This window comes from Mustelus asterias, chromosome 1, assembly GCF_964213995.1.
Source record: "Mustelus asterias chromosome 1, sMusAst1.hap1.1, whole genome shotgun sequence".
NCBI classification, from domain to species: domain Eukaryota; kingdom Metazoa; phylum Chordata; class Chondrichthyes; order Carcharhiniformes; family Triakidae; genus Mustelus; species Mustelus asterias.
In genome coordinates, this window is record NC_135801.1 from 12,705,432 (window position 1) to 12,729,929 (window position 24,498).

General features: G+C 44.5%; 1 protein-coding gene and 1 long non-coding RNA gene across 2 annotated transcripts in view; one reads left to right on the forward strand and one right to left on the reverse strand.

The window, feature by feature from the left end:
• Window positions 1-3,436: 3,436 nt before the first annotated feature.
• Window positions 3,437-17,145, reverse strand: LOC144491408 (uncharacterized). Its single transcript, XR_013497439.1, has 3 exons — window positions 17,010-17,145; window positions 7,070-8,073; window positions 3,437-4,786 (listed from the first exon to the last, which is right to left on the reverse strand). It is a non-coding gene; the product is annotated as an uncharacterized LOC144491408 (long non-coding RNA).
• hadh (hydroxyacyl-CoA dehydrogenase) overlaps window positions 16,822-24,498 on the forward strand; it is a 33,558-nt gene continuing 25,881 nt past the window's right edge. The window contains exon 1 of the mRNA XM_078209186.1: window positions 16,822-17,102. Coding sequence (XP_078065312.1) covers window positions 16,992-17,102 — 111 coding nt within the window. The 5' untranslated portion in view covers window positions 16,822-16,991. The remainder of the gene's footprint in view (window positions 17,103-24,498) is intronic.

Below are 24,498 nucleotides of genomic sequence, written 5' to 3' on the forward strand. Positions count from 1 at the left end.
GTGCACCACCCCACGCACATCCAGGACTTAAGAAGCCCTGCCCTCAAATCGAGATTGCAAAAGCATGGCAGCCCACCCTCAAATTAAGCTGTCAATTTCACACAGCTCCTCCCATTCCTGGGGGGCGGGGGAACTAGCTCACGAGCAGTCCTCGTCTGGCCATGTCCCCTTGACTCAAGTAGGATGTTCCACACACCACGTAGCGGCATTTCCAAAGATCAAAGGTGAGCCTTCACTGAGGAAACCTTCCTCTCGACTGAAAGGATTATCATCTCTGCATCATTCATTCTTTGTAGAATATCTTGAAGTTTATCAGGCTGAGCACTCATAATCTGTGCTGGGGAGCAGAATACATCCTCCACATTTTTGTTCATAAAAGCGGTCTCCATCTTGGCACCAATAGCACCACCTGAGCACGGGCCAGCTCACCAGTGACATCGTCATGGCGAACTGGGCCCCACCCAAGTCAACTCCAACCGCATCACACAAACAAGGCTTTCTTCAACTTAATTCAGCTCCCTCCAGTCAAGAGAGTTAACCAGGATCTTCTACAAACATTGCACAGATTATATATATATTAGCATCAACTAATTACAGGTCATGCACCAGGACAAAAGAAAGTATTAAAAGATGAATAGCGCCAAAGCTCACAAAAATTGAGCCATTTCCATGCTCACATCACGTGACCTAAGTTTATTCATTTTTTAATTGGTGTGGAGCAAGGAGTGTTAAACTCCTGACAACCAGTTGGTGCAGGATGTAATCTGAGCCAACCTTTATTCAGTTTAGATTCATTCAGAGTGAAACCCTCAGAGTGCAAGGCAGGTGTAGGGGGGGGTGGGGGGAGGGGTCTCCCGTCTCACCCGCCATGGGAATCGTAGCGAGTGAGACAGAAAACTCGGCAGGCCACTTAAAGATCCGTTGAGCTCGGGCAGGAATTTCGGGTCTCGGGATACGTGTCTGGAGAATCCCACCCAGCAAGTCAATTGTTGCCCAAGTGGCTTCTTGTTGTTTAGAAACAGCTGCTATCATTAGGCATAATTTTCGCTCCTCCCCCCACACAGTGCATTTTCTGGTGACAGAAGCGGCTCGCCATTGGCTGCTGGCGGGTCTTCTGGTCCCGCCGATGTCCACAGCAATTTTGCATGGCTCGCCCATCCTGCCGCCAGAGGAAATAACTCCTCACTCGACCCGCACCCCAGTGTCAAAAAGTGACAATTTTTAGAACAACCCAATATATGCCCTCCAACTGTGTATAGTTAATCACAATTGATACAGAATTAACAAGTAGGATTGGAAATGCAGCACGGTGGCACAGTGATTAGCACTGTTGCCTTACAGCACCAGGGACTTGGGTTCAATTCCCAGCTTGGGTGACTGTGTGGAGTTTGCACATTCTCCCCGTGTGTGCATGAGTTTCCTCCGGGTGCTCCGGTTTCCTCCCACAGTCCAAAGATGTGCGGGTTAGGTTGATTGGCCAAGCTAAATTGCCCCTTAGTGTTAGGTGAATATCAGGGGGATTTGTAGGGTAACTATGTGGGGTTAGGAAGATAGGGCCAGGGTGGGATTGTTGTCGGTGCAGGCTCGATGGGCTGAATGACCTCCTTCTGCACTGTAGGGATTCTATTCTATGCAATTCCCAATTCAGAACTCCTTTCAGTTGCGAATGGCTCCCATTTCCACTGCCCCCCTCATGGGATGTAGCTGATGGCTGCTCTTGCCCAAAATGCCTGCAGAGGTATGACAGTTGATGGCAGAGCAGTGTGATTATTTAGAGAAGGCCTGAGGTGCAAGGTTTTGCAATCTTGAGTCGCTGTCTTCAGGCACACGGATGTTGCCTTGTAGTCATTTGCTGTCCGGAGTCTCGAAGGGTCAAATGGCCTACTCCTATTCCAATGTTCCCATATTCCTTAAATGAATTTCTAGGCCATCTTGTCTGGAGGAAGTGGATATTGCGACATGTGTCACAAAGACAGGAAGAGAACTAAAGGGAGAGGTGGAGAAAGTCAGCGATATACTTCTTATAACATCACATTAGCCCAGAGACAGTGTCAAAGTATTGGCATTTGTCAACAACCTCAAAGAAAGCTGCCCACAAAGATCTAATGATCACTTTGCTGTGGGTTTTCCTACTCTGATGACAGTTTAAATCTGGTGCCAAGTTAGGGGATCACTTGGGACTCAGCAGCAGTGATACAAGCACGCCAGTAAGGAGCCAATCACAATTAAGTATTCACACACAATAAACCAGGAAGTTTAAGGTCCTTCACTTAAGTTTTACATTTTTAGATGGTGAAATAAATGGTTATGATTGCATTAAGGTAGAAGTTAAATTAAAGATAAAAATACTTTTTTCAAAAAATATATACATTTTATCACGATGGAGAAACTTGTTATTCTGCTGATATAAAGTTAACCATTAAGAATGTTTAGCAGTAATTATGAAGTAAGTACCATGTTAACAACCCAGATACACCATAATTAATGAGGTGTAACCTTTTCAAGGGCTTTTACAGCATAAGGTGGAAGTTCTCATGGAATTAATTGATTTCCATTTATAGCAGCCTGGAGTGGGGCAGTTTCCCAAATCAGCTGCCATCACCCTTTCCTACCCCAGAGCTGACAGCAGTTTCTGAGTTCCTGCATTATTTTGCACATGTCTGGACACCAAAGGTTGCTGTCAGTTTCAGTGGAATAACTGCAGCAAACGCTGACAATTTCACCATAGCAAAATCCAGACCATTATAACACTCAGCCTCAATAAGCCCAAAGATAGTAAGGTAGAATATCTTTGAATGTATAAATTGATGGCATGCTGTTCGTGTAGGACAAAGCATTATGGACAGGTCGCAAATGAGCAATAGATACAATTAATCATCTCTTATTGTTAAGAAAGCTAGATTCTGGACATTGAACAATCAATAAGCATTGTATCTGCAGTAGATAGCATGAACACCCCCAGGACTCTGAATCATGGACTGATTTAAGCTATAACTGTTGATTTTTAGTTTAAACTGGTAATAATTTAAAACGGAAGGCAGCACATAAAATGTCACCATTAGAATCCACATCTGTTTAACAGTTGTGTCCACTCATTCATGACTTATATGCTTCAAAGTGGATGCAAACCATCAATGGGCAACCTGATATACCTGGGTTATAATGCTGCCATTGGTACTGTGGGTCCCCCTGTAAGCCCCCGGGGTCAGGGGAACTTCCAGTGTTAAGAGTATTGTTGTAATATTGCTTTGTAGTGCATGCCATTTACTATACTGTTGATTATGTAAATAGTTTGGGATACATAATCAAGGAAGTGATGCAAGTTAACATGTAATCAGAGTGGTTGGAGCAATTTTGATCTGTAGATAGCACATTTACAACATGATGAACTCTCCTGACATCTCATTAATCTTTATTAAAGAACTTTTTGTCTACATTACCAATCATTGTCATAGTGTTTGGTATGTTTGTGTTAAGATCCACTAACACAACAATTTATTGCTCCCATTCACTCATCTGCCACTGTATTTAGGGGTGGTCCCAGACTCCATCCATTACAAAGTCCATGAAATCTCCAACATAAAGATCCAACAAATTGGGAGTTACAGAAGGATTTTTAATCCAAGTTTATTCCTGTGTCAATCTATGTCCTGCAAATGGGTGGCTTTTTACAGCATGGAGCAAAACAGTATGTGATGTTTCCATCTCCATGTCTCCTTGTTAATAACACTGGTAAACAGCTTTGTTTCCTGCTGCCTGCGATGGGTAGGGTCTGATGAAGGGTCATCCTGACTTAAAACTTTGGGTCTATTCTCTCTCCACAGATGCTGCCAGACATACTGAGATTTTCCAGCATTTTCTGTTTTTGTTTCAGATTCCAGCATCCACAGTATTTTGCCTTTATGGATAGGATAGTATTGACCAATGGGGAATGGACATTTTTTGCAGTTGGATTGTCCTTTATTACTTTGCCCAGTAAAGTTTGATACCATCCTGGGATTCCTGCATGACAATCTGATTGTCACTGTGCTCAGTGGAGGATCTGAAACGGACACTTCTCACATCCAGACCGGGGTTAAACAAGGCTGTGTGATCGCACGCACCTTGTTCACTATTTACCTGAATATCATCTTCCACCTCATTTGAGATGACCTCCCACCCAATATCAGCATCCATATGGTCTGGACAGGAAGCTTTTCAATTTTGGTCTCTTCAAGGCAAAATTGACCACCATGGACATCCACAACCTTCAGTTTGCGGATGATTGCTGCATGACGGCTCACTCTGAAGGTCCTTAGTCAACCTCCACCAGGTCAGATGAGCAACCTCTGCGCCATCCATGTAGATGGGGTAGCTCTGAAGTATGTGCAGACTCACCATATCTCAGCATCCACCTCTCCCAAGGACTACCATCGATGAGGAAATCCAGCACAAGTCAACTGTGCTAGCTCTGCCTTCTTTAAGCTTGACAACAGGAACATTACAAAATCAACAAGGTTTTATAAGGCCGTTGTGCTGACCACCCTCCTCTACTGTCGCAAAACCTGGACTGTCTATCAACGACACATTAAGATCCTTGAAAGCTTCCGTCAGTCGTTCTCACATTGAATCCTGGGGATCAAATGGGAGGACTGCCAGACCAATGCTAACATCCTCTCATGAAGCTACCAGCATTGAAGCACTGCTCCTGTAGTACCAATTCCAATGGACAGGTAATTGCATCCAGATGCCCGGAAACCGCCACTTTCAGAGGTTCACTTCTCCCACCTCTCCATTGGCCAACACTCTAAAGGCAACCAAAGGAAAAGGTACAAGGATTTGCTCAAAGACGCCCTAAAGCAGGGAGGCATTAACACAACTGATCAAGGTTGTGGACCCCTCAGCATGGCTCCACCTGGTCCATCAAGGCATAAGCTGCATTGAGACTCAGTAACTTGACTACGAGGCAGAACGGTGGCAACAAAGGAAGAAGAGGGAAGCCAATCAGGGGCTGTGAATTCCACTGCCCCGCATAACAACTTGTCCCCACTGTGAAAGAACTTGTGGGTCCAGAATTGGACCCCTCAGTCATCTGAAGATTCACCAAGCCTGACGGACGTCATTCTCGGCTTCCAGGGACTGCTGCCGATTGTGATTGTTATTTGTGAATGGATACTGTTTGCAGTTGGTTCAATAAAAATTGTTTGCATTGGCAGCACTGCAGAATGGTGTTAGGTAGATGTAGCAGATGAGAAAAGATCAAATTATGCTGAGGAGGAAGAAGATAGAGAATCTGGTGAAATGATGCAAAGACTTTGTTCTATATCCCTCAATGTCTCCTCTATCTCTCCCTCAATGTCAGTAAAACAAAGGAGATAGTCATCGACTTCATCCAGCGTAGTGGAGGACATGCCTCTGTCTACATAAACAGTGATGAATTGGAAATGGTCAACAGCTTCAAGTTTTTAGGTGTCCAGATCATCAACAACCTGTCCTGGTCCCTCCATGCTGACGCTATAGTTAAGAATGCCTCTACTTTCTCAGGAGGCCAAGGAAATTCGGATGTTCGTTACGACTCTCACCAATTTTTACAGATGCACCATAGAAAGCATTCTTTCTGGTTGTATCACAGCTTGGTATGGCTCCTGCTCTGACCAAGACCACAAGAAACTACAAAGGGTTGTGAACGTAGCCCAGTCCATTATGCAAACCAACCTCCCATCCATTGACTCTGTCAACTTCCTGCTGCCCACTGAAAAAGATACAAAAGTCTGAGATCACGTACCAACCATTTCAAGAACAGCTTCTGCCATCAGACTTTTGAATGGACCTACCATATATTAAGTTGATTTTTCTCTTCACCCCATCTGTAACTGTGGCACTATATTCTGCACCCTCTCCTTTCCTTCTCCCCTGTGTACTCTATCAATGGTATGTTTTGTATGTATAGCGTGCAAGAAACAATACTTTTCATTGTATTCCAATACATGTGACAATAAATCAAATCAAAGTCCCTTTGTCCTCAGTACAACAAAAGTTCAGCAGCCCCTCTTCCTATCGATAATTTGTCAAGAGTTAGCCTTAGCTTACATTGTCTCTGAATTGGGTTATTGTGGGGATATGACCCACTCCAGGAATTGAGAACATAATTTAACCTGATTTTTAAAATATTGAATACCATCTGAAAAAATTGGGATTTGGAATACTCTCACTGTCAATGGGTAACCCTGAAGTAGGGACATTGAAGAGCTTTCATTACAATTACATTGTTCTGTTGCTACACAACGCCACCCACTGGCTATAATTGCCTCGAGTGAGCACAGTGGCTGAGATCATACGAGTGCTCTTTTACTCTCAAATAGCTATCCAGCTATTTAATCAAAGATTTTAATCCATTTACCTTAAATGTTTGTTAAAAGCAGATGGAGGCATCCCATATGAACACTTGTTTCTAATGTTGCACAGTGCCATTCAGACCCAATAGAATTTTGAGGGATATAGAACAAAGTCATGGAACAAGATAAAACCAATTGAACCCTTCTGCAGAAAATGTACAACCTGTCTAACCCACCCGCAGAAAGGTTCTTTAAAATTCCACCCTGCCCATTTTCCACTGACAGCCTAGTGCTCTTCCATCTTCCATCATGCAAACTTAGTTAGCTGCTTTCTACGGGTGGTGTTCCCCCAGTTCAGCACATGATCCTTTTCTATGGAGTGCTCACACACCTGTTCCATAATCATCCCTTTATAATCCCATTTTCAGGAACTCAGTTTCAACAGCAGAGGTTTTCACAGGCAAGGGGAGAGATTTTTTTTGTGAGCTTTGTCAGTGCTGGCATATTAAACATGCGTTCAAATTGATCACAAAGTATCAGCCTCAAGTAATTATATCATGAATTATGCAAAGTAAAACTCTCGACTATTCCCCCAACAAAACGCTTTAGTTGCTGTGACATTTCTGATCTCCCACAGTAGTCCCCTATGTTATCTCTCGATGAGACTAATGGCCATTGTTGAGATGTTCAGGACAGTTTAGCAGTGGATCTAATTGCAATAAGTTAAGTTTGAATAAATTTATTTCATGTAGAACCTTCACTGCTGACACAGAGAGGCAACCTTCATTTATTTCTTCAGGTTTTGGTCTAAACGTTACACAAAAAGGGAAAGGCGCAGTAACATCCGGTGGGAAAACAAGCAACAATTGCTCACAGGAAGGTTTCCTACTGGTTAAAAAGAGGAAAGATAAAACAGAAGCAAAAATAAAAATATTACATCATCAATATTTAACTGATCACAATTTTTAGGACCTTGTGTGAAAATTGGCTGTGAGTACAATCAAATCCAGCTCCCCACATTTACTTAAATTAGTATTTTACATTTTTTAAAAGGGCTGCTAAATTTAAATTATGACTGAATTATAACAGGTCTTGCTAGAAGACATGTTATTTGTGATTTTTTTATGCCCTCTGTTTTCCATAGCATATTTATTTACCCAGCACCACACGAGAGGAATTTGGACTGATTTAATATTATTGATTTTTTTTTTCAAACTCTTTGTCTTGATCATTGTATTGTTCCCTCTACATCCCTTTCAATGATTCATATGTTAGTTAACATGTTTGTGATCATAGCACCTCATTTATATTTACCAATTCTTTGTTGTTTATTCTCCAGAATAAAATTGTTGAAGCAGTAGTAGAAAGTAAAATTAGTCATGATTACTTGTTAGTGTGTAATGCCAGTGATTGTGGATAATGCTGACCCTTTAGGAGATTAAACTCTAAACCTGACATACTTGGCACGTTTTTAAATGTTATACAAAAGAGAGTTCCAAACCTGTGGTCAGTGAATAGAGATATAGCTGAGGGGCCAGTGTGATTTGTTTTGGATTGCTCTGGGATAAGTATGATGGGCTGAATGGTCTTCTTCTGTGCTGTAATCTCCTCCAGTGGAAATGGAGATCAATGAGAGGCAGATGTTTTACATTTTTTAAAGTTGATTATATCACAAAGAAAATCAAATTTGTGACAACCCCACATTTAGTCCCTCTCTTCGGATTTCCCTTTCTGTGTCTTCCGCCGACTACGGCAAGGTCTGCAAGACATAACAAACCACAAGATGAAGGCAGGTAAAATCGCCAGCTCCAATGCACTCCTCCCCAATGAGCTCAAAGCATTAGATGCCCGTTTTGAGCAAGAGGTCAGCAAGAGCATGCCCTCCATCCCGGAAGCCTCAGACAAACCTGTATCCGAGGTCACTATCGCCGACGTCAGAGTAGCCTTCTCAAAGGTCAACCCACGGAAAGCAACTGACCCAGATGGGATACCTAGATGAGCACTCAGGTCCTGCGCGGACCAGCTGGCGGGAGTATTCGCAGACATCTTCAACCGCTCTTTACACCAATCTGAGGTCCCTATCTGCTTCAAGAAGAGACCATCATCCCGGTACCAAAGAAAAGCCAGGCAACATACTTTAATGATTATTGTCCGGTGGCTCTGACATCCATCATTATAAAGTGTTTCGGAAGGTTAGTCATGGCACAAATCAACTTCTGCCTCCCAGACTGCCTGGATCCATTACAGTTTGCCTATCGTTGCAACAGATCCACAGCAGACGCTGTCTCCTTGGCCCTACACTCAACCCTGAAACACCTAGATAACAAAGACTCCTATGTAAGACTCCTATTCATAGACTACAGTTCAGCCTTTCACACCATTATTCCTACAAGACTCATCTCCAAACTTTGTGGCCTGGGGCTTGGCTCCTTCCTCTGCAACTGGATCCTAGACTTCCTAACCTACAGACCACAGTTAGTAAGGCTAGGCAACAAACCTCCTCCACGATCATCCTCAACACCAGTGCCCCGCAAGGCTGTGTCCTCAGCCCCTTACTATACTTCTTATCCCCTCTGATTGCATGGCCAAACTCCCCTCCAACTTGATTTCCAAGTTTGCTGATGACACCACAGTTGTGGGCCAGATCTCAAACAATGACGAGACACAGTACAGGAAAGAGAAAGAGAATCTGATGAACTGGTGTGACAACAATAATCTCTCCCTCAATGTCAACAAAACGAAGGAGATAGTCATCGACTTCAGGAAGCATAGTGGAGGGCGTGCCCCTGTCTACATCATTGGGGATGAAGTAGAAATGGTCGAGACATTCAAGTTTTTAGGTGTCCAGATCACCAACAACCTGTTCTGGTCCCTCCATGCAGAAGCTATAGTTAAGAAAGCCCACCAATGCCTCTACTTTCTCAGGAGACTAAGGAAATTTGGCATGTCCGCTAAGACTCTCACCAACTTCTACAGATGCACCATAGAAAGCATTCTTTCTGGTTGTATCACAGCTTGGTATGGCTCCTGCCCTGTCCAAGATTACAATAAACTACAAACAGTTGTGAACGAAACCCAGTCCATCACTCAAATCAGCCTCCCATCCATTGACTCCGTCTACACTTCCCGCTGCCTCGGAAAAGCAGCCAGCATAATCAAGGACCCCGTGCACCATGGACATAATTTCTTCCACCTTCTTCCATTGGGAAAAAGATACAAAAGTCTGAGGAAACGTACCAACCAATTCAAGAACAGCTTCTTCCCTGCTGCCATCTGACTTTTGAATGGACCTACCTCACATTAAGTTGATTATCTTTCTCTACACCCTAGCTATGACTGTAACACTCCATTCTGCACTCTCTCCTTTCCTTCCCTATGTACGGTATGCTTTGTCTGTATAGCGTGCAAGAAACAATACTTTTCACTGTATACTAATACATGTGACAATAATAAATCAAATCAAGTCAAAATCAAATGTCAAAGAATGTCAAGAATGTTTTTATTGGTATGCTAGACAACTTGGGCTATTTAACTATACTAAATGTGCAATATAAATGTAAGTTGTTCCTGTTATTTTCTCTGGGGCTGGCTTGTTGGTATGGGAAAGTGGCTGATATTTGCCAACTTGATTCAACCCTTTGCATTTTGGATGCCAGAAGATGTAGTTGATCTCTCAATGGAGGGAAAATTAGGTTTTACATCGGCTCTTTATTCATTCACAATCCGCCTTTCAAACTGTTAGTGGAACTGTCTGCCCAGTGATGGAAATTCCAGAAAAAAAGATCTGTCAGTCTGAAAAGGCAGTTCAATATAAAGCATTACTGAAGTGCTGAGAGTGTCAGTTACACAAGGGGCAATGCAAAGGTATTGCATAAATTAAACCAGCTAAAACATTTGACAATGTGCCTCCCAATGCTAAAGGATTCGTATCAGTTAACAATGTTGAAAATGTTGTGTTTACAATGTATTTCCAGACGTCTGTGGACCAAAATACTGATTTCAGAAATTTGTTGACTTATAATGCAATCTTTTAATGTGTATTTTGAACCAGTTACTCCGTACCAGTAAACAGTCCTTCTCCTGCAGTGATTTCTCCTCTTACCCCCACATTGACACCTTGTGAATGCCTGTTTCTCCCTTATTCCTCATGTGCCTCCCAGTGAAATAACATGTTCCTCGAGACCCCTTAAAATATTATACACATTGAGACCCCTACCAATAATAACTCACTCAAGGAGACACTATAGAACATAAGAACATAAGAAATAGGAGCAGGAGTAGGCCATCTAGCCCCTCGAGCCTGCCCCGCCATTCAATAAGATCATGGCTGATCTGACGTGGATCAGTACCACTTACCCGCCTGATCCCCATAACCCTTAATACCCTTACCGATCAGGAATCCATCCATCCGCGCTTTAAACATATTCAGCGAGGTAGCCTCCACCACCTCAGTGGGCAGAGAATTCCAGAGATTCACCACCCTCTGGGAGAAGAAGTTCCTCCTCAACTCTGTCTTAAACCGACCCCCCTTTATTTTGAGGCTGTGTCCTCTAGTTTTAACTTCCTTACTAAGTGGAAAGAATCTCTCCGCCTCCACCCTATCCAGCCCCCGCATTATCTTATAAGTCTCCATAAGATCCCCCCTCATCCTTCTAAACTCCAACGAGTACAAACCCAATCTCCTCAGCCTCTCCTCATAATCCAAACCCCTCATCTCCGGTATCAACCTGGTGAACCTTCTCTGCACTCCCTCCAATGCCAATATATCCTTCCTCATATAAGGGGACCAATACTGCACACAGTATTCCAGCTGCGGCCTCACCAATGCCCTGTACAGGTGCATCAAGACATCCCTGCTTTTATATTCTATCCCCTTCGCAATATAGGCCAACATCCCATTTGCCTTCTTGATCACCTGTTGTACCTGCAGACTGGGCTTTTGCGTCTCATGCACAAGGACCCCCAGGTCCCTTTGCACGGTAGCATGTTTTAATTTGTTTCCATTGAGATAGTAATCCCATTTGTTATTATTTCCTCCAAAGTGTATAACCTCGCATTTCTCAACGTTGTACTCCATTTGCCATATCCTCGCCCACTCACTCAGCCTGTCCAAATCTCTCTGCAGATCTTCTCCGTCCTCCACACGATTCACTTTTCCACTTATCTTTGTGTCGTCTGCAAACTTCGTTACCCTACACTCCGTCCCCTCCTCCAGATCATCTATATAAATGGTAAATAGTTGCGGCCCGAGTACCGATCCCTGCGGCACGCCACTAGTTACCTTCCTCCAACCGGAAAAACACCCATTTATTCCGACTCTTTGCTTCCTGTCGGATAGCCAGTCCCTCAATCCACTTTAACACACTACCCCCAACTCCGTGTGCCCTAATCTTCTTCAGTAGCCTTTTATGGGGCACCTTATCAAACGCCTTTTGGAAATCCAAAAACACCGCATCCACCGGTTCTCCTCCATCAACCGCCCTCGTCACATCTTCATAAAAATCCAACATGTTCGTCAAGCACGACTTTCCCCTCATGAATCCATGCTGCGTCTGATTGATCGAACCATTTCTATCCAGATGCCCTGCTATCTCCTCTTTAATAATGGATTCCAGCATTTTCCCTACTACAGACGTTAAGCTGACCGGCCTATAGTTACCCGCCTTTTGTCTCCTTCCTTTTTTAAACAGCGGCGTAACATTAGCCGTTTTCCAATCAACCGGCACTACCCCAGAATGCAACGAGTTTTGATAAATAATCACTAACGCATCCACTATTACCTCTGACATTTCTTTCAATACCCTGGGATGCATTCCATCCGGACCCGGGGACTTATCCACCTTCAGTCCCATTAGTCTACCCAGCACTGCCTCTCTGGTAACATTAATTGTATTAAGTATTTCTCCTGCTGCCAACCCTCTATCGTTAATATTTGGCAAACTATTTGTGTCCTCCACCGTGAAGACCGACACAAAAAACTTATTTAAAGACTCAGCCATATCCTCATTTCCCACTATTAACTCCCCCCTCTCGTCCTCCAAGGGTCCAACATTCACTCTAGCCACTCTATTCCTTTTTATATATTTATAAAAACTTTTACTATCATTTTTTATATTAATTGCTAGCCTAGCTTCATAGTCTATCCTTCCTTTCTTTATCGCTTTCTTACTCTCTCTTTGTTGTTTCTTAAATTTTTCCCAATCACTTGTTTCTCCACTATTTTTGGCCACTCTGTACGCAGCTGTTTTTATTTTAATACTCTCCTTTATTTCCTTCGTTATCCACGGCTGGTTCTCCCTTTTCTTACAATCCTTGTTTTTTGCTGGAATATATTTTTGCTGAGAACTGAAAAGGATCTCCTTAAAAATCCTCCACTGTTCCTCAGCTATCCTACCTGCCAGCCTGTTCTCCCAGTCTACCTTAGCCAATTCATCCCTCATCCTATCATATTTCCCTCTGTTCAAACAGAGGACACTGGTTTGGGACCAAACTTTCTCCTCTTCCATCTGAATCAGAAATTCGACCATATTGTGGTCACTAGACCCAAGAGGGTCCTTCACAATAAGATCCTTAATTCTACCTACCTCGTTACACAATACCAGATCCAAAATAGCTCGTTCCCTCGTCGGTTCCGTAACATGCTGTTCAAGGAAACTATCCCGACAGCATTCTAAGAACTCTTCCTCCATTCCACCCTTACCGACTTGAGTCTGCCAGTCAATGTGCATGTTGAAGTCCCCCATGATTATTGCCGTTCCGTTTTTACACGCATCCCTTATCTGCTTGTTTATAGCCCTCCCTACCTCAACATTATTATTTGGGGGCCTATATACCACACCTACTAGTGTCTTTCTCCCTCTACTATTCCTCATCTCTACCCATAATGATTCCACGTTTTGTTCCTCAGAGCCTATGTCATCCCTCAGTACTACCCTGATATTATCTCTTATTAATAGCGCGACCCCACCACCTTTTCCTTCCTGTCTATTCTTCCTAAACGCCTGATACCCCTGGATATTCATCTCCCAGTCCTGGTCACCTTTCAGCCACGTTTCTGTAATGGCCACTAGATCGTACCCACTCGTGCTGATTTGCACCATCAACTCATTTACCTTGTTCCGAATGCTTCGTGCATTCAGGCAAAGTGTCCTTATTCCAGCTTTTATCTGGACCCGCTTTGATGAGTCGCGAACACCCTCTCCCTCTACTCCCTTATCTAAATTACCGCCTTCATTCACTTGCACCCTCTCCTCTACCATTAATTTTGTAATTCCCCTTACCCCTGCATCCTCCACCCCATCAATTAGTTCCTTGATCCTAGTCAACTCTTCTAGCTCCCCTCCCCCCAACCTATCTAGTTTAAATTCTCCCCAGTAACCTTAGCCAACCTACCGGCCAGGATATTGGTCCCCGTGTGATTCAAGTTCCACCCGTTTTTTGTATACAGATCATATATATATAGACATTGGCATACTCCAAGGTATCTCCTGCAAACATTAACAAATTCTGATAAATCTTTTGTAAATATTAGCATACTGCTGGAGATTGTTACAAATAAATTGCGCATTCCTGGGACCCCTATAAATATTAATGCACTACTGGGAACCTGTAAATGCAGTCACACTTCTGGAGATTGCCAGTCTACCCGTGGAGCTTTTGCCTCTAAGACTGCAGGATGTGGGCTCATGCAATCATGATGTGGAGATGCCGGCGTTGGACTGGGGTAAACACAGTAAGAAGTTTAACAACACCAGGTTAAAGTCCAACAGATTTATTTGGTAGCAAAAGCCACACAAGCTTTTGGAGCTCCAAGCCCCTTCTTCAGGTGAGTGGGAATTCTGTTCACAAACAGGGCATATAAAGACACAAACTCAATTTACATGAATAATGGTTGGAATGCGAATACTTACAACTAATCAAGTCTTTAAGAAACAAAACAATGAGTGGAGAGAGCATCAAGACAGGCTAAAAAGATGTGTATTGTCTCCAGACAAGACAGCCAGTGAAACTCTGTGGGGGTTACAAATAGTGTGACATGAACCCAATATCCCGGTTGAGGCCGTCCTCGTGTGTGCGGAACTTGGCTATCAGTTTCTGCTCAGCGACTCTGCGCCGTCGTGTGTCGCGAAGGCCGCCTTGGAGAACGCTTACCCGAATATCAGAGGCCGAATGCCCGTGACCACTGAAGTGCTCCCCAACAGGAAAAGAACAGTCTGATATTCAGGTAAGCGTTCTCCAAGGCGGCCTTCGCGACACACGACGGCGCAGAGTCGCTGAGCAGAAACTGATAGCCAAGTTCCGCACACACGAGGACAGCCTCAACCGGGATATTGGGTTCATGTCACACTATTTGTAACCCCCACAGTTGCCTGGACCTGCAGAGTTTCACTGGCTGTCTTGTCTGGAGACAATACACATCTTTTTAGCCTGTCTTGATGCTCTCTCCACTCACGTTGTTTTGTTTCTTAAAGACTTGATTAGTTGTAAGTATTCGCATTCCAACCATTATTCATGTAAATTGAGTTTGTGTCTTTATATGCCCTGTTTGTGAACAGAATTCCCACTCACCTGAAGAAGGGACTTGGAGCTCCGAAAGCTTGTGTGGCTTTTGCTACCAAATAAACCTGTTGGACTTTAACCTGGTGCTGTTAAACTTCTTATCATGCAATCATGGCAGGAGGCCATTCAGCCCATTGTGTCCACGCTGGCTTTCTTTGAGAGCAAAATCCTCCCACAGAGACCTGAGGCTCCCACAGGCTCCATCCTTCAGCCAACATCACTGAAACAGATCATCATGTTATTACCTTATTGCTTGTGGTCAATTGTGTTTAACTTGCTATAAAGTGCTTTGAGATGTCCTGAAAATGTAAAACTCTCTGTATTAAATACAAGTTCTTATATTTTCCTTTTTAATTTATAAATCATCTTACATCACATCTCCCTGAAACGGTTGCACCCTATGAAAAAGCTAAATCAGTTCAGTCAGCACCTTTCCAGCCTTTGTGCATAACCCTCTCCCTTCACTTTGTGTCTTCAGTTGTCTAGATTTAGAGAAATCTGGTGGAGGAGTGATTTGGGGTGTTTTTGTACTTGGTAGAAATTATATGAATGGAATTTGTTGCTGTTGACAGGGCAAGGAGCGCTTCAAGCAAGCATCCTCTGTGCAACATTCTCCACAATGATTGACAGGATTCAGAACTCGCCCAGGACAATGATTGACAGGATTCAGAACTCGCCCAGGACAATGATTGACAGGGCAGCAAGTACCGCCCCGGACAATGATGAAAGGGAGCAAGTACCGCCCAGGACAATGATTGACAGGACAGCAAGTTCCGCCCCGGACAATGATTGACAGGGCAGCAAGTACCTCCCAGGACAATGATTGACAGGGCAGCAAGTACCGCCCCGGACAATGATTGACAGGGCAGCAAGTACCGCCCCGGACAATGATTGACACGGCAGCAAGTACCGCCCCGGACAATGATTGACAGGGCAGCAAGTACCGCCCCGGACAATGATTGACAGGGCAGCAAGTACCGCCCCGGACAATGATTGACACGGCAGCATGTACCGCCCCGGACAATGATTGACAAGGCAGCAAGTACCGCCCCGGACAATGATTGACACGGCAGCATGTACCGCCCCGGACAATGATTGACAGGGCAGCAAGTACCGCCCCGGACAATGATTGACAGGGCAGCAAGTACCGCCCAGGACAATGATTGACATAGCAGCAAGTAACTCCCAGGACAATGATTGACAGGGCAGCAAGTACCTCCCAGGACAATGATTGACAGGGCAGCAAGTACCGCCCAGGACAATGATTGACAGGGCAGCAAGTACCGCCCAGGACAATGATTGACAGGGCAGCAAGTACCTCCCAGGACAATGATTGACAGGGCAGCAAGTACCGCCCAGGACAATGATTGACAGGACAGCAAGTTCCGCCCCGGACAATGATTGACACGGCAGCAAGTACCGCCCCGGACAATGATCGACACGGCAGCAAGTACCGCCCCGGACAATGATTGACAGGGCAGCAAGTACCGCCCAGGACAATGATTGACAGGGCAGCAAGTGCCTCCCAGGACAATGATTGACAGGGCAGCAAGTACCGCCCCGGACAATGATTGACAGGGCAGCAAGTACCTCCCAGGACAATGATTGACAGAGTTGTGAGCCCAGCCCATACCATACCATTGACCGTGCTGCGAGCCTCGCCCCAGCCATTGATTGACAGGGCGTTGAGCCCCTCCCATACGGTTGACAGTGAGGCGCTCAGTCCCGGACAATGATTGACAGGGCGGTGAGCTCCAACCACATGATTTACAGCGCCGCAAGCTTCGCCCCCCTGCAATGATTGACAGGGCGGTTAGCTCCGCCCACATGATTGACAGGGCTTGCGAACTACGCCCTGGATAATGGACAGCGAGCTCCGCCCCCGGCAATGCTTGACAGGTGAAGAGCTCCGCCCCTGAAATGATTGACAGATGTAGGGCCCCGCCCACAGGATTGAGCTATCTCGATTGAGAAAACTGGACAGAGAGACCAGTCCCTTCACAATGACAGATTAATTAGGAGCTGTTGCCGCCCCTCTTCACTGATTGACAGGGCAGGTGTGCTTCTCCCAGATTACCAGCAGCCGGGTTAGGGGGTTGGTAAAGTGGAGTCGGGAGCATGGCGTTTGTCACCCACCAGTTCGTGCGGTCCATGTCCTCCACCAAGAGTTTGGCCGTCAGGCACGTCACGGTGATCGGCGGCGGCCTGATGGGCGCTGGCATCGCTCAGGTAAAGCGGGGCCCCGGGACGCGGGGGTCCAATCCCCTCCCCGGCTCAAGGCTCGCGGGCAGAGCCTGTGGGCGCTGGTGCGGCTGCGCGGGCGGCGCGGGCCGGGGGCGGTTGGGGTTTGAAATTTGAAATGTTAGCGGCATCTGGGGTAACGTTCCAATGGCGGCCCCACCCCCAATTACAACAACAACTGGCAGACAGACATCTTTCCTGTGCCTCAGATATCTACAAGTGTTGCAACTTTTTGCAAACAGAAGGCATCCTTTCTGGTTGTATCACAGCTTGGTATGGCTCTGCTCTGATTTATTATTGTCACATGTATTAACATACAGTGAAAAGTATTGTTTCTTGTGTGCTATACAAAGCATACCGTTCATAGAGAAGGAAAGGAGAGAATGCAGAATGTAGTGTTACAGTCATAGTTAGGGTATAGAGAAAGATCAACTTAATGCAAGTTAAGTCCATTCAAAAGTCCGACGGCAGCAGGGAAGAAACTGTTCTTGAGTCGGTTGGTACGTGACCTCAGACTTTTGTATCTTTTTCCCGGCGGAAGAAAGTGGGAGAGAGAATGTCCCGGGTATGTGGGGTTCTTAATTATGCTGGCTGCTTTGCTGAGGCAGGAGGAAGTGTAGACAGAGTCAATGGATGGGAGGCTGGTTTGCGTGATGGATTGGGCTACATTCACGACTTTTTGTAATTCCTTGCGGTCTTGGGCAGAGCAGGAGCCATACCGAGCTGTGATTCAACCAGAAAGAATGCTTTCTATGGTGCATCTGTAAAGGTTGGTGAGAGTCGTAGCGGACATGCCAAATTTCCTTAGTCTTCTGAGAAAGTAGAGGCGTTGGTGGGCTTCTTAAACTATGGCGTCTGCATGGGGGGACCAGGACAGGTTGTTGGTGATCTGGACATCTAAAATCCTTTAGAACGCAACCATTTCTACTTCATCTCCATTGATGTAGACAGGAGCATGTCCTCCATGACACTTCCTGAAGTCGATGACAATCTCCTTCGTTTTGTTGACATTGAGGGACAGACTATTGTCATCGCACCAGTCCAAGACCGCAAGAAACTACAAACAGTTGTGAACGAAGCCCAGTCCATCATGCAAACCAGCCTCCCGTCTACTAACTCCGTCAACACCTTCTGCTGCCTCGGAAAAGAATCAAGGATCCTACTCACCCGGGACATTCTCTCTTCCACCTTCTTCCTTCGGGAAAAAGATACAAAGGTCTGAGGTCACGTGCCAACTAACTCGAAAACAGTTTCTTCCCTGCTGCCATTAGACATTCTGAATGGACCTACCTTATATTAAGCTGATCTTTCTCTACACCCTAACAATGACTGTAACACAACATTCTGCACCTTCTTCTTTCCTTCTCTATGAATGGTATGCTTCGTACAGTGTGCAGGAAACAATACTTTTCACTGTATCACAATACATGTGACAATAAATCAAATCATAGATACATCTTATGTGTCTTTCGCCTCAGATTATCGACAAGTATTTGCAACTTCTTTTTCCGAATATCTAGTCTTGCACCCAAGGCAGAACTTGCAATTCCCAAGCTTTGATTTGATTTATTCTTGTCACATTTGATTTGATAGTATTGTATTTGATGTATTGGGACACCGTGAAAAGTATTGTTTCTCGCATGCGATACAGACAAAGCATACTGTTCATAGAGTACATAGAGGAGAAGGAAAGGAGAGTGCAGAATGTAGTGTCATAATCATAGCCAGGGTGTAGAGGAAGATCAACTTAATATAAGGCAGGTCCATTCAATAGTCTGATGGCAGCAGAGAAGAAGCTGTTGTTGAGTCGGTTGGTATGTGATCTCAGACTTTTGTATCTTTTTCCCTGATGGAAGAAGGTGGAAGAGAGATCTTTGGAGGGCCAGCCCCCGTCTCTGCCCCTCTTCTGGAGAACGTGGTGGCCATTGCAGTGGCCATCTTGCTACAGCTGCTGTAGCCCGCTAGATGGAAGGTGCCGCTCAGCAGATCCTCGAGCCAGCAGTGGTGCGGGAATGACAATGTCTGGCCCGAGGCGGGATGGATGGCAAGTTGGTCAAGCTTCTCCAATATGGCCTGCTGCTTCTGGCCTTCTGGGTGGTGGAGGTGCTGGTGAAGAAGCCTGGGCGATGGTGCTCACTGCAGCCAAGTTACACCACTGCTGGAGTGGGTATGGGCGTATAAGATGGTGGATACCGCTCTTCTCTTTCTCTTCAGATACCATGCCCTAAGAGGGCATTGGCGATCATGGACCTCCCATGTTAATCTTGCTCTGGAGACGTGGATCATCCTTGTTGCTGGTACATTCATCTAGTTTGCGAGGCTCTTTGGAAAGTCGTTCTTTATCTACCTGGATCTCATTTACCATCATCCTTTCCCACCAGTATCAGACTTTCCACATCATGATTTATTATTATGTGCCCAAGAAATTCCAACTGTCTCCTCCTGATCCTGGTCAGCAGGACTCTTTTGGGTTTAGATTTTATGAGCAACTCTTCCTTGGTAGTGTGACTTGTGGAAGATATCTTTGTTATTCTCCTCAAAAACCACAACACTGCTGCCTCAGCTCTTTGGATTGTTTCACTGATTGTCCAGTATGGTGTCGATTAAGCAAACTGCTTTATCCTGGATAGTGTTGAGCAGCATTTAGCTTCTAAAATGCTTCATTCCCAACTTTGGAGAGGGATTGCTGCTATGATGGCAAATAAATGCAGCCAACTATTTTACCCAAAAAAATTTGTTCTTGCGATGTGGGCAACAACATATATTTCCCTTGCTTGGATCAACCATGTTGGTGAAGAACTGGAACCATGCGAAGAAGACCAGTCAAGGTGGAGGTGGCAGGACCTAAGGGAACTAATTGGGTTTCAATTTTCAAATGATCAGATTGGATTTAATTCTTCAAGTGGCTAGGCTGGAATTTGAACTGATAACCTCCTTGTTCTTAGTCCAGTACCATAGCAGTCAGGGTACCATATTGCACATAGCAAGCCATCAGAAGATTAAATTTCCAGTTAATGATGACCATTAGATTGAAAGAAAGTGCCAATGGTTGGCCTCAAAAGTTTGCAACTTTCAAAATACTAAGGTTAAGCTAAAGAGTAACAAAAAGCAGTGAATCAAAGCTGTATAATACTGTATTTAGCTGCTGTATGAGTTCAAGTTAAACAATTTACAAATCCTTCAACCATTCAGACTTGTGATTTCTATCATCCAGAAGGATAAGGGCAGTAAATACATGGGAACATTCCACCTGTAAGTTCCCCTTTGATACATAGACCATCCTGACTTGGAATATCGCCTTTCATTCACTGTTGCTGGGTCATAATCCTGGAACTACTTCCCTGTGGGTGTATCTGCACCCCACACGAACTGCAAAGTTTTGAGAAGGCAGCTCGCCACCACCTTCTTGAGAGCAATTAGGGATGGGCAATAAATGCTGGTCTAGCCAGCAACGCCCACATCCATGAATGAATATATTCAAAAATCATGCCATTATAATAACTAATTTTCTTTTAGTTATGGTTTGGTGGTACAGAATTTGAGTTTTGCTCAGACATGCCAAAGCTTTTCGTTTGGCACTTATGCTGGTATTCTATCGAGTGTCCTGATAAGAGGAAAGCAAACAGTTTGTTATATATGAGGAGAAAAGGCTAGCAAGTGGTCTCTGGTTGAGGCATTGCCATAGAAAACGGTCACCAGTTGATGGTGACTGACAGATAACTGTTTGAAATTTAAACCTGGCACTCAACCTTGATTTAAGGCATTGCCTTGCGGAATGAATCAGTGAATGGCTGTCACTAATTTTGTTTAGCTGAAACAAGCGCAATGTGTGTACCAGTTCTTTCTGTCTGCAAAGAGGAAGACCCGGTGTATTAATATATTTAGCTTCCAGAACACAACATGGCGCCATGATGCAAGCCTGACTGCCTATCTTAAATTGGTTGTTGTGTCCATGTGTTCATTTGACATTGCTAGCATATTCACCAATGTTCTATTTAAGGAAGCCGTAGATGTTTGTGCTACAGCACTACATCAGGGCTCTTTAGACCCACCACCATTGTGTGAATCAGTGTTCTTTAAACTAATTAATTTAATGACTGTGCCCAAATAAATGGTGTTGCCACAGGATAACCTAGGCCCAGCTCTCACAAACATCTTTGTTGGGCTTCATGAGAAATTTGTCTTTGATGGAATGACCTAACCACTTACTCTTTGAATATTTCCGATATGTGGATGAGACGGTTGCTATATTTCAACCCATGAATGAATGAAAGTATCTCAAAATTTGAGTAACAGGTGAAACAGTTTCACACTGCTACTGTGCAGCAGCAACATTAGTGGTGTTAGCCACTAACAGGATGCTGCCATCAAGCCAAAATGATATTCTGCCTATCACACATAAATAATGTTGTATAGGAATTTCAGTGCCAGTATGATGCTAGGTATGTAGGCCATACGTCCCAAAGACTGGCAGATCATATCAAACAGCTGCTGCTTGCAATTGGCAAGGTATAAACATTCTCCAATCAGCCCACCCTTGCAAAACTCTAAATACAGTGTCCAACATTAGATATGGGCAGCGCGGTGGCACAATGGTTAGCACTGCTGCCTCGCAGCACCAGGGACCCAGGTTCAATTCCCGGCTTGGGTGACTGTGTGGATTCTGCACATTCTCCCCGTGTCTGCATGGGTTTGCTCCAGGTGCTCCGGTTTCCTCCCACAGTCCAAAGATGTACGGGTTAGGTTGATTGGCCATTGTAAATTGCGTCTTAGTGTCAGAGGGATTAGTAGGGTAAATATATGGGGATGGGGCCTGGGTGGGATTGTTGTCAGTGTAGGCTCGATGGGCCTAATGGCCTGCTTCTGCACTATAGGGATTCTATGATATGATTCCACAATTGGACAACATTTACTAAATAATCCTCCATGTGCTAAGAATTACACTGAGAACCAATTTAAGATTGTCAGTTGGGTTCGCAATGTGGCGCATTTGTGCGTACAGGAAGCTACATATGGTAATACACAGGGCCTCATTCTTTGCAAACAGAACATGTATACACACTGCACCAGTTTCAGCTAAACAAAATAAATGATAGCCATTTGCTGAGTTGTTTCCCAGAGCAATGCCATAACCAATCGGGATCAAGCTGCCTGGGAGGCAGAACACAGCAAAAAGAACTGGGACAGAGGAGGGGTGGAACGAGAAATAAAGAGAGATAATAGCAGGAAATGATGGCTCCAGAGAAGTAGAAACTGGGGAGGGCTAGAGAGTACTTGATCATTGGAATAGTGAACATCTGTGTCAATGCTGCGAGAGGAGAAAATCCAGTAATGGTTGGTGGTTGGGGGGGGGGGGCGTGCCACAACAAGGGGAAGAAGAACAGCATGAGTAGGTTTGAAGGGAAGGAAGTGAGGCGGAGATCTGGCTGGATGATGGAGATGGATATAGAGAGAGCTTGTAACCTGAGTTGTTGATGATTGTTTTGGTCCTGAATTAGTTAGAATTGTAGAATTCCTACAGTTCAGAAGGAAGCCGTTTGGCCCATTAAGTCTGCACTGACTCTTTGACAGAGAGTTTTACCCAGGTCCACCCTGCTGCTCTATTCCCGTTACCCCATGTATTTACCCTGCTAATTCCCCTAACCTAGGAATTTGGGAGACAAGGGGGAAATTTAGCATGGGCAATCCACCTAACCTGCACATCTTTGGACTGTGGGAGGAAACCGGAACACCCAGAGGAAACCCACGCAGAGAATGGGCAAACTCCACACGGACGGTCACCCAAGGCTGGAATTGAACCCGGGATCCTGTGAGGCAGCAGTACTAACCATTGTGCTGCCGTACCACTTTGATTTGGGCACACGAAGATTGCACAAAGTTTGACCAGCTTTTGATATTTTCCAGTCTTTCTCATATCCCCCAAAAAGCCTCCATTCTCTTTCTTCCTTTCCCCCCATCCCTGGTGTGCAGTTGCTCAAATTAACTCAACACCTCCACATTAAACACACACCAAGTGAAGCCCTGTTGTATGGCAGATATCTTAGAGCTCCCATCTCATAATCTCCCATATGATGTAACTGCCACAGACATGCCAAGTTTCTGAAAGTGCATGCACAAAATTGTATTAAGGATCAAAAGACCTAATTTCTTTTCTTTTTGAAAAGAACAGTTAAGAATCAAGTTGGTTTTGCTATCTTCAGAACCCAGGGAATTAGTCACTTGTTTGGATAAAAAAAAAGTAGGGAAATCAAAAGCAGAAGAGAGAACTTGCTGTTCAAAAATAACCAAAGCAATAGCTTTGCTGATGATTCAGAGATTTCGAAATCTGACATTAGAAGCAGGAAAATAACCTGTGAAGAATTGATCAGTTTGAGCTCGCCCTGCAGTGAAATGAACTGATAAAATTGTCAGGGTGAAGGACAAAAGATTACTGACGTTTGCAAAGAGTTGGAATTGAGAGCGTTATTAGCAATCTTTACTGGGACGAATAAGAAGCAGTTAAGACCTGATAAAGGGTATAAAGATGGAATGGATAAAGATCAAAAGAGGGGAAAGTGGATTCATTGGTGCCCAGTCTTCCACATGCACCCTGAATTCAATTTCTGAAAGTGTCTGGGTAACTTTAAAAGTTGAGCTCAAAATGAGCAGAGCACTAACTGAATGGGAGAACTAGTGCAGTATTGATAGGGGATGCTTGAAATAGCAGATCCAATCAGTTTAAAATATGGATTGAACATGCATGCTAACAAGGTAAACACATGAGTAGACTACCCAAAATTAACCTGGGGATGATCAATAAGGAAATCGGAAAGATATAGAAAAGTATATCTGGATATTCCCATATAACATGATCATTGCATTGAAATAATTTGAACACCGAATAGCAAGAAGGATTTAAAGACGAGGAGTGTGATTCAAATCAAACTGATCATTGATTAAATTTAATTAATGGAAATAATGAGGAAAATGGGGATCGTTATAATAGCACATGGTAAAAAGATTTATGGTGTAGGTACGGTGGCTGGAATTCTCTGGATTTTCTGGTCCCGCTGCAGCGAATGGAGATTTGGCTGAACGTCAAATTCTCCGTTCTCGCTAGCAGCAGGGTGTGAGACCAGAGAATTCCGGTCAGTGTCTCTAATCCGCCTATCGGTGAAGTCCAAAAGCTGGACTTTTTCTTTAAGCAGCTGTGCATAATTTTTACTGTTATTAGATGAGCAAAGTCACTCACCGGCTCGGGGCTAGGAGCTGCATTGGTGTGGTGGCACATCGACTAATTATCGGCTTTGTGCACCTTCCGTTCCTGCTCTCTGTGTGACTTGATTGGCCTTTGACTCAAACCCAATCCAAAATCCGCCATGGAGTTATTTGATCCTGAGGTTGT